Source organism: Ursus maritimus, unplaced genomic scaffold, assembly GCF_017311325.1.
Source record: "Ursus maritimus isolate PB19 unplaced genomic scaffold, ASM1731132v1 scaffold_1, whole genome shotgun sequence".
Lineage (NCBI taxonomy): Eukaryota > Metazoa > Chordata > Mammalia > Carnivora > Ursidae > Ursus > Ursus maritimus.
Genome location: NW_024423343.1, coordinates 26801503 through 26812539, shown reverse-complemented (window position 1 = coordinate 26812539; position 11037 = coordinate 26801503). Strand labels below are relative to the sequence as shown.

At 44.0% G+C, this 11037-nt stretch overlaps 1 protein-coding gene across 1 annotated transcript; it reads left to right on the top strand.

The window, feature by feature from the left end:
* The first annotated feature begins 925 nt into the window (after nucleotides 1-925).
* LOC103659812 (gamma-crystallin F) lies at nucleotides 926-3785 on the top strand. The gene is made up of 3 exons (XM_008687450.2): nucleotides 926-934; nucleotides 1026-1268; nucleotides 3513-3785. The coding sequence occupies exons 1-3, from the start codon at nucleotides 926-928 to the stop codon at nucleotides 3783-3785; spliced, it is 525 nt and encodes a 174-aa protein (XP_008685672.1).
* Nucleotides 3786-11037: the final 7252 nt, after the last annotated feature.

Genomic DNA, 11037 nt, shown 5'->3' with positions numbered 1-11037 from the left:
GCAAAGCAACCAGGGCTTGCCCGGCTCTGGGAAAGGTAGAGAAGGCAGAAGCTTTGTAGGATTTAAAATTTTGTTATACTTGCACATTAACTAGTAGCTAGATCCAAACAAATACGCTTAGCACTTAGCAAAATTATTAAATAGAAAGTTACCGTGTGAGTCGGAACCACCAGTGAGTCACCTTGTGAGTTCCCAAAGTGAGGGTCTCCTTGCCTGTGCCTGTGAGAGGCACCCCAGCTGAGGCCCTAGAGATGACCCTGGTCTAGCCCAGTCTCCAGGGAGCAGAGTGGAGGCCGGGGCCTAAATGGGGCTTCCTCAGGGTATGAGCCCCCCTCACCCTTTCTCAAGTGTTAGCAGTATCTGCTGTACCCACTTGTCAGCCTGTAGGGTCTTGGAGAGCTGCTTCCTCCTAGAGGGAAATCCCATCTTACTTTCAACGCACTATGGAGAAGGCAGGTTCTTCCCCATGTTCCAGATTCTCGCACCAAGAAAATGCTCTCTAATCAAAACGTCTCATGCTGGGGTCCACTCTGACCTCAGACTCAGTCACTACCCGGCTCTGTTACTCAAAAGGAGATCATCTTGAAATTTTAAAAGATAAGTAAAATATTTCGTTGCAATTATTAACTCGGTGAAAGGCTTTTGCTCAGTTCCAAATTCCTAACTAGGCTTCATTTAAAGGCCCCAGAGGCACCAAGTGACAGTTTTAACGCGGGTCATCAATTCGAAAGCACTGGAAAGTCTAAGAGAAAACATACAATAAGTCCCCCACCCCACCCCCCGCAGTCATTATGTAGAAAAGCGAGAGAGAAAATCCCCTCCTCACCCCGCGGGCCCCTTTTGTGTTGTTCCTGCCAACGCAGCAGGCCTCCTGCTATATAGACGCGCGCGCCTGAGGCCCATCACTGACCTCCATCCACCAGCCATGGGGAAGGTGAGCCCAGCGCGGCCCCAGGCCCAGAGGGGTCCCCGCACGCTGGGGCCGGGGGCCAGGCCTCTGAGCCTCTCCCTCCCTTGCCTTGCAGATCACCTTCTACGAGGAGCGGGGCTTCCAGGGCCGCCACTACGAGTGCAGCGGCGACCACCCGAACCTGCAGCCCTACCTCAGCCGCTGCAACTCCATCCGCGTGGACAGCGGCTGCTGGATGGTGTATGAGCAGCCCAACTACGCGGGCTGCCAGTACTTCCTGCGGCGCGGGGACTACCCCGACTACCAGCAGTGGCTGGGCCTCAGCGACGCGGTCCGCTCCTGCCGCCTCATCCCGCACGTGAGTCCTGCACCCCGGGGCCCGCGGGGCCCTCCCGCCTCGTCGGCCTCCAGATGGGGCGCGCAGAGCGCGGATGGCAGCCCCGTGCTGCTGGCTCTATGGTCTCCTCTCCTTGCGCGTATCTCTAAGGTTGTCCTCCACGGAAAATGGGTGCAATGCTTTTAATTTAAAGGTTTATTGTGCTTCGCTACAATTAAACTCCCGCTACAGGGAAAAAGCAGTGCAGTAGTTCGAAGTGTCCGTGCGACAGGTGGGGAGTGAGCAGCGGGTTGATACCGGATCGTCCGGGCCTGGGCTAGCTCCTCCCGCCACTTCTCTCTCTCTCTCCATCTGTAAACTGGGGCCAATAAAAGTAGCTAATTCGTAGGGTTGGAATAAGGATGAAAGGAGAGTACAGGGCGAGCCACCCCTTCCCCTAAGCATGAACGATTCTTATTAAGAACATCAAGTCCCGCTTTTTGTTCAGTCAAGACAAGTAACAGACGATGGGATTCCGGCAGCTCCTGCAAAACCCACTGTTCCCCAAATCAAGCCCAGCAGCCTGAAATCCCACCGCTGGGGATTCTCTAATCTGACTCTGACACAGTCCTGTGGAAAACGTACCACTTTTGCGAAGTGTGAACCCCTCCCCCCGCCCCCAGCGGGTGTAATGCCTTGATGGACCCCGACGGGCAGGAGGAGCCTGAAAATCCGGGCTTCTCCTTTCCCGTCCAGACTTTCCTAATTACAGACTGAGCGCTCCAGCTTAGCTTCTTGCAAAAGAAGAAAAGGCTAGAATGGTTGCTGCACATGTTGCGGGCTGCTGTGAAGACCAGATTAGATGATGCGCATGTGGGTCCTTCCCAACCACGGGGGATGCCTGATTAGCCATCGTTGGTACGCAGGATGATAGCCTGTGAGAACTTCTCCTGAAGAGCGTTCAGTGGTGGGAGAAGGAAGACATTGAGACCATCGGGGCCTTCTGGGAAGGCAGATAAAAGAAGAGCGAGAGCTCAAGGAAGGACAGACAGCATTTGCTCAGGACAAACAGCCTAACTTTCCATTTTTCTAAAGGTTTTATACTCCCTTGGTCCTGTGCAGGCCTCCCTCATGATCTTGAGCTTCTGGTTTTGTTCATTACCTAAAGCAGACTTGCAGGAGGATATGTTAGAGCTGAGAACCGGGATCTCATCTTTGTGATGGCTCTTGCTTTTCAGGATCTTAGAGTAGCAGGGCTGAAAGCAGAAAAGAAGAGACTAAGGGACTACCTGGGCTGAAATGCCACAGCCCATCTGTGCCTTGCTTTGGGGAAAGCAATTTGACTTCCTTTCTCCCTCACCTCTTCTAATGCTATGAAGATTCAAAATAATGCCTTTTGCTAGGGATATGTTTGTATTTTTATTTTGATATCTAATTATTTTTATATCATTCAAGGAGAACCCCAGACCACCAAAGGTCTATGAAGGATAGAACAAAACAATTATATACAAATTGTTACTTAAGAATGGTATGAAATGGGGGCGCCTGGGTGGCACAGCGGTTAGGCGTCTGCCTTCAGCTCAGGGCGTGATCCTGGCGTTCTGGGATCGAGTCCCACATCAGGCTCCTCCGCTGGGAGCCTGCTTCTTTCTCTCCCACTCCCCTGCTGTGTTCCCTCTCTCACTGGTTGTCTCTATCTCTGTCGAATAAATAAATAAAATCTTTAAAAAAAAAAAAAAAAGAATGGTATGAAATGGATCCAGTGTGTACGCTTCATAGCAACTTGACTTCCTTTCCCACTAGCTTCTAATACTGTTGAGATTAAAAATTATAACTTTCTTTTCCAGGGATCCTTTTAAAAAATTTATTTAAATATCTAATTATTTTTATGCCATCCAAGGATCAATTCAGTCCACTATAAGCCCATAGAGGTGAGAGCCATATACAAACATATATATATATATATAGTTATAGTTATAGTTATATATAGTTACTTAAGAATGATACTAATTAGGGCCAGCATGTATGATTCATATAGGTTGTGGCCCTAGAAACTCTAGAGAGCACCATGCATAGTCTGATGTAGGCAAATGACACCTTCTTCAGTTTTGCAGTATACAACTTATTCCACTGTATGCAGCTGCCCTGGTGTTGGCTATCTTTAAAATTTGTCATCTTTGATATAGAAAAGAAAAAGAAATGTCCAGGCCCCTGGTGGGGTGTGTGACTGGTTGCTAAGGTCCAGGTTTTCTGACTTTTCTCATCTGCTCATTGCTGAACCCACAGACCAGCTCCCACAGAATCAGGATCTACGAGCGAGAGGACTACAGGGGCCAGATGGTAGAGATCACTGAGGACTGCTCCTCGCTCCATGACCGCTTCCACTTCAGTGAGATCCACTCCTTCCACGTGCTGGAGGGCTACTGGGTCCTCTATGAGATGCCCAACTACCGGGGGCGCCAGTACCTGCTGAGACCGGGGGACTACAGGCGCTACCATGACTGGGGGGCCACGAGTGCCAGAGTGGGCTCATTGAGGAGAGCCGTGGATTACTATTGAAATATTTTTACTCTACCCTGTTCTCCATCTGGAAACTAATAAAATATTTCCCTTGTGTTTGATGCAATTATATGGTCCTGTTTTCCTTTTAGGCTCGGCAGACAGCCAGCTGGGAATAACGTGGATTTGCTTACACATATCAGTGGAAAGGGTGGTATGGGGTAGCAATTAAGAGCACAGACTCTGGAGCCCGAATGCCTCATCCAAATCCTTACTAGCTATAGGTCTTGGGACAAGTTCCTTAGCATTTCTGTGCCTCAGTTTCCCAACTAATAAAACACAGGGTAATAATAGTGTTCATCTCACAAGGTTTGGATTACATGAGTTTTTATTTTAAAGTCACTGACGTAGTTTAGCTTTGCATGCAGTAGTTTCTAGGAAGCTGTTCTGTAAGCTTGCTGGCGAGACATCTGGTCACCCTCTTGGTACTCTTTCTTAGTAGATGTCCCTTTTGGAGATTACACCATGTGGAGCAGCTAAGTGAAGCTGTCTCTGAGGGGGATAGAGTTAGACAGGTAAGTCTGGTAAGATAACTGCGTCTGACATGTCTTAGGTCAAAAATATGTGACTGGATGAACAGATCTATTATTTATGTATTCAGAGCATAAATATAAGAACCAAGTGTCACCTTAGTAAACAGTCCAAAGGACTCTTCCAAACATTTTTCTACTTACAGGAGGAACAGAGAACTCAGGCAGTGCGTGCGCGGATAAGAATGAGCACAGAACAGAAGGGGGAATGAACCATGAGAGACTGGGGACTCTGGGAAACAAACTGAGGGCTTCAGAGGGGAGGGGGATGGGGGAATGGGAGAGGCTGGTGATGGGTAGTAAGGAGGGCACGTATTGCATGGTGCACTGGGTGTTATACGCAAGTAATGAATCATGGAACATTACATCAAAAACTAGGGATATACTTACTGTATGCCCGAGGTGGGCCTCGATCCCGGAACGCCGGGATCACGCCCTGAGCCGAAGGCAGACGCTTTAACGACTGCGCTACCCAGGCGCCCCAACACCACAAGATTTTAAGTGAAAATACTAGACTTCTCAATTTTAGATGTTTATCGTGTACATGAGAAAAAACAAATTGCTTCCCAACTTAGGGAGTTGACTTATGGTGAAAATGGCAACATCTTGATGAAACAGGGCCTTGGGGAGCTGCAGGGCCACGATTATGGCAGAACCACTGCAAGCGATTTTCTATTTGAAAAAACAAACAAACAAACAAAAAAACCAGAGAGAGAGAGAGAGAAAGGGAATTTGTTCAGCTAGGAAATGTGTTGTTTCCCAAACCGCGAACATTAGAGGAATAACGTAGTCAGATAATTTATGCCTAACGTTTTATTTCCCTACCACCCATGCACGCTCCAAGGTACGTGGAGAAGCTCTAAGGACATTTAGGTCCCTGCTGCCCAAGACAACAGTCGCTGGCACACGGCACCTCTGAACACTTGAAACGAGGCTCGTCCAAATCGAAGCTGTGTCCTAAGTGTAAAATACACACCAGAGAGCAAAGACTTAGTATAGCAAGTAGAGTGCAAAAGAGCTCATCATTTTTCATATGCATTTAATGCTGAAACGACAATGGTTTGATCTATTATTAAGTTAATTTTATCTGTTTCTTTTAACCATTTTAATGTGGTTCCTTGAAAATTTAAAGGTACCTTTGTGCTTCTCGTTTCATGTCTATTGAGCAGACACCCAGGCTGGAAAGATGAGCTGTGATTAGTATTCAGATATAGCTCAGCCTGAAACTGAGTGATATAAATCCTGAAAATGAAGAGATGGCAGAGAACACGTTTAAGTTTTATATAGTCATCAAACGTCCATTCTCTCATGAGGGGATACTCAATGAAGTTATCACTGTCACCTCTCTCGGACGGAGGCAGTGGGGGATGGGTCCTAGCCTTGTCTCCTCACGTGGCTGTTCCACTCACTACACTGAGCTGAAGTTCTGACAACAAACTGAACGATCCTCCATTCTACAGGCACGAGTTCCTTCTCTACTCCTTCTCCCTGTTCGGTGATGGCCCTTCAATGACAGCAGTTTCATTCTGGAAGCCAACATGTTTGCTTCCCCTTCTAGATTCTATACTTCTTGGGGTGCCCGGGTGGCTCAGTTGGTTAAGCATCTGCCTTAGGCTCAGGACATGATCCCAGGGTCCTGGGATGGAGCCCCACGTTCATGCTCTCTGCTCAGTGCGGAGTCTGCTTCTCCCTCTCCCTCTCCCTCTGTGCTCTCTCTCTCTCTCTCAAATGAATAAATAAAATCTTAATAAACAAATAAATAACTAAACTTCTAGAGCTAGGGAAGCTGTCTCAAACATATCTGTATCTTCTGAAGGATCTAGCAGAGTGTGCTTACTACAAAGCTGGCCCGGTGATGCTGAGCGAACACATTCATAAAGGGAGAAAGTATATGTGAACCAGTGGTTTCTGCAGATTGGATCAGAGAGTTACACATTCAACATTCTTTTCTGGAGATAGTACCTCGACCTAAGGGAGGGAAGAAGGGTAAATCTAAATGTCCTAGGTGGCCAGGAAGGAACGGGAATGTGAGGAGCTGCTGGAACACAGTGACAGGGGCTGGTGGCGTTTGCGATCAAATGGAAAGTACATGTCCACCTAAAGGCATTATGACTCAGCAAGCTGAAAACACCTGGGAAATGTGGCCCAGCTGAACCGGAGGGCTGCTCCTCGGCCACCTCTGCACAGACACAAACTATCCTAAAAAGAATGCTTCAGGCAAAAAGAGACAGGTTTTCATAAAGGTCATCTTTGGGAGTCAGCCCTTTAAATCCCACCACAGTCTGGTGGCTGTGGGATGTCCCTTTACTATGGCTGATTTCTCATGTGTTCAATGCATTATCCACAGAGACCAAATAGAACTGTGTTCTCTATGTTAAAAGCCAAAGTTTCCATTAACTAAGAGCTAAGAGCTATAGGCAGACAGGCTGGAGATGGCTACTTATCAGCCAGAAGCTAGGCTACTACCTCAGTGCCATTTCTTACGTGGTCTCGTCCAGCCCGCAGTTTGCATCCTCCCAAGATGGTAGTAGAAGGCACATCAGGTATCTTTTCTCTGTGGGCCTTCTGTTTTAGCTCCACCCTGTCCTTCCCCTGGCCCCGCAGCTCCTGTTTGATGCAAGAAAACAGGATTGTCGCTTCCAGTTGAGCCCATTAGTCAGGGGAAGTGAATTCGTGCTGGGGTTTCCAAAGCTCTGCCCCATTGTGCCACGTTCTCTACCCTCCTGCCCTCTCTGCCTCGGCCGTTCTTCTCCCGGGACAGCATCAACAAAGAGCCGGCCGCTTTCCGCACCACTGAGGTATAATTTAACGTTCTCGTATGTCATCTCCCTTCTAGTATTGTAGAAAATAGAGTTTGCATTTTTTATTCACCTTTTTGCTTTGTAAGATACATATGAGAAGAGAGGTATCTTGTGCCATGTATTCACACCAAACTGTTGTCTTGCAGTGAACATAAAATGAGGGGATGTCCTCAGAGTCAAGGCGGGCAGTTGATCACCTGAACAGAGTGGTCTTGGAAAGCCCTTGATTAATATACCCAGTGCTGTAGACTTGGGAAATTTCTTCACAGAGATGACAGTCGAACCTATAGAATTGTTTGGCATTCCAAGGAGAGTGTGGGAGAGATGAGGGATCCCAGATTGGGGAAACTCCTAGTAAGCTGAGAAAAAAACAAATTATTTAAGAAAATGAATTAAAAGAAACCAGTTGGAAATCAAGTTTGCCAGTACTATTTTGCTCAACTGTTTGAAAATTTGTTAAGCCAAGGATTATATTGCAAACTTTTATGCTTTAAAACAACTTTTGTCAGTTTTTCGAGATTTTTTTTAAGTTTTTGTTGTTGTTTTAATTTAAAATTCATCTTCATTCAATAATGGCTGCCCTGGATTATTTCTAAGAGAGAAACTTTTTAGGTAAATTGAGGACCAACAATAAAGTATTGTTTAGGGGCACCTGGGTGGCTCAGTGGTTAAGCATCGGACTCTTGATTGTGGCTCATGTCATGATCTCATGATCATGAGATAGAGTGCTATGCTGGGTTCTGCTCTTGATTGTGGCTCATGTCATGATCTCATGATCATGAGATCGAGTGCTATGCTGGGTTCTGCGCTGGGTGTGGAGACTACTTAAGATTCTCTCTCTCCCTCTGCCCCTCCCCCTCACTTGTGCACATGCATGCTTTCTCTCTCTCTCTCTGTCTCTCAAATAAATAAATAAATCTTTAAAAAATATTGTGTAAAATGGATCTTACAGCCAAAGATAAATCTTTAAAATAAGATTCGATACATTAAAATTATGTGTGCACACACAAATGTATATAGAAATTGATATATAGATTATAGAAATAGGACATATTTCTATATATTATATTATATATTATATTATATATTATATATTATATATAGTATATATTATAGAAAATAGTATATAGAGATAGATCTATAGAAATTGGTATATAGAAATGTATATAGAAATTATGCATGTATATATGTATATACATATGTATATACATGCATATGTATGTATATATGTGTGCACAGAGGAAATCTGACCAAAACATACCATATGATATTAAAGTGGGTGTCTCTCTATAGATGAGATTATGTGTTTCTTATTTTCTTAGTTTCCTTGTCTATATTTTCTGATTCTTCTCTTATATTATGTATTGTTTTTGCAAAAAAAAAAGGAAGTCAAATAAGCTGAAGAAGAGAAACAATAAAACCCTAAAGGGAAAAAAAAATTTTAATATCTCCCTTAACTTTTCAAACACTGTTATAGATTTTATAAAAAACATGAAAAATCACCAGCTAAAAATATTCATCTTTGACTTTACACTGGCCAGATCGGTATGTTAACCATTTTTGAATAGGATCACATGCTAGTACTTAGAAGAATAACCAGATTTTATAGGAGTTGTAGTGATGAGAAAAACAGCAAACTGTTAAAGAGATACAAGTGGGAAAGTGAGAAAGAAGAGTTGGAAGTCTTGGAAGTCACTCTCATCCGATGCTGGAACGTCAAGAGGGATGAAAGCTGAATCCAGGCTGTACAATCCTTCTTTAGGAAGGTTACGTAGGGTATTGTGCATAGGTTTCAGATTACAAATGTTTAACAAGAGAGCACCAGGTCTTATTAACATACAGAGGTTTTCTTTTTTCCTCTATTTATTCACTCTACTTTTCCAACTATTGACAAAAATAAAATAAGATGAAGTCCAGTTTTTAGTCCCTGAAATGTAATCTAGTCAGGGAGGAAGAATAATTCAACAAGAGGGACCCAGATGCTTCCTGCTCTATCAGTGATCCTGACACATCCAAAAGCTTTTGCTACATATGAAGAATAAGCCTCGCTCCAAACACGGGATGATAGTAAAAACCTGCATTTCAGTTATGGAGGAATTCAAAGAGAGAGATTTTCCCTTCAAGATGCACGCACTGCTATTTTGCAGAAATATTTGAAAACGTTTGACAATTGGCTGGCTGAGAGTAGCTATTTATGGAATTTGAAAAATAAAACCTAGAGAATTTAGGAAATCCACAAACTATTCATTCGCATACCCAGCCGAAAACCTGAATATTGCATGCTGTTCTTTTTGAACAAATTTAATAGATCAAAGGCAAAGAAAAAGGCATATCAAAAAGGGATACTTTTTTAAAATTTTCAAATCATGTGCTGGTTTTCAAAACTCAATTCAGTACTGTTTTTGACAAGACGAGGGCAATGGAAAGTTTCCGTTTGTTCTGACATGCAATTTTTTTTACCCCGCTACATTTGTAGCCATACAGACAGATGCTGTCAGGCTGATTGACTGAAGGAATTCTCCACAGTGGAGGAAACTAGAATTTTGACAAAAGACACTGAATAATGAGGTGATAAACTGTTTACAGCCGTTGAGAGGTAAAGAGCTACTTAAGTAAGCCTTACGTGTACTGATGAGTTTCATGAACAACCTTTACTCTAGTCAGTAGAGGAGCTCAGTGTCATCCTTACTAATCGAAGGGAAAGAGAAAAACTGCAACAAATATACATTGATAATAGCTCGACCTTGCAAGTCGTGTGCATTTCACAAACGATTCTGCTTGTGATATGTACTACTGGTTATGTTCACTCACACGGTTATGCCAGATGGTAGCCAAATCAAACATAGTATCAAATTAGAGAGGGAAAAAGGAGAATGCAGAAAAACGACATGCATCTGCAGGATTCAGAGTTTGTGTGCTGTTTTGTAGTTTACATGTCTACTTTGCGAAAATGAAAGCAGTGGAACATTTTGGAAACTACTTTCCCAGAAACCCGTGGGCTCCACGCGTACCACCTGGGAACAGGCATCCGTGGAGGACAGGGTATCACACATTCCTCAATCTACATAAAAACACATGCCTGTCCCGTTGTTGTCTTTAATTGTGCCTATGTGCCTTGTGTTCTTTAAAAACTGGTATTCCTAATGACTAACAGCTCCACTCCGGTGAGGACACCTCCACGTTCGTCTGGTGTGCGTTGGTGCAAGTTGTCGTATAGCACAGAAAAGTAGGGATGGTCTTGGAGTCAGAGCAGCTCGCTTGGTTTCTTGCTCCTGCAGGCACAGACGTGCGGCTTTCAGCATGCTGTCAAACACGGAAAGGCCTTGATTGTCTTGTCTGTTAAATAGGGAGAACGAAATACTGTATGTATTTGCCTTGCGCAGTGCCAAGTGCAGACTGGGTATTTAGTAACTGTGTTTGTCTTTTCCTTTCTTCACCAAAATTGATGGCTCTGTTGACCCGGTAATTCATGACGGAGCACTTGGCTCTGTTGAAGACGTTAGGAGGATCATGGATTTCAGTCAAATGGGGATACGAGGAAAAATGAAAACACCACCGAGCATCATATCTGGCATGTAATAAGTGTTAGTTTGATTTTCTTTCTTTTCTTAATTTAAAGGGACTCTATCTGAGACTAATATTTAACTATAGTGGATTTGCAAAGTATACCAATCTGAATCTTTCCATTGCTGGATTGGTTTTATCTAATAAATCGTCATCTCTAAATAACAAAATAATAGAACAGTAACTTAGAAAAGAAAGTCTTGATTCTCTGAATTCCAATGTCTCTATTGCATATTGATAACACTCAATGCCTTCCTACGTTAACTCCTTAAGTAAATTAGGTCAGTCTATGAGTATTCATAGGACAGTCAGAGTTTATAATCCATTTATAGTTTCCCTTATTCTAATCCTGTTCTT

Coding starts and splice junctions, on each gene's coding strand:
- LOC103659812 (XM_008687450.2), top strand. Junction 1,269..3,512: donor CCTGCCGCCTCATCCCGCAC/GTGAGTCCTGCA, acceptor CTGAACCCACAG/ACCAGCTCCCACAGAATCAG.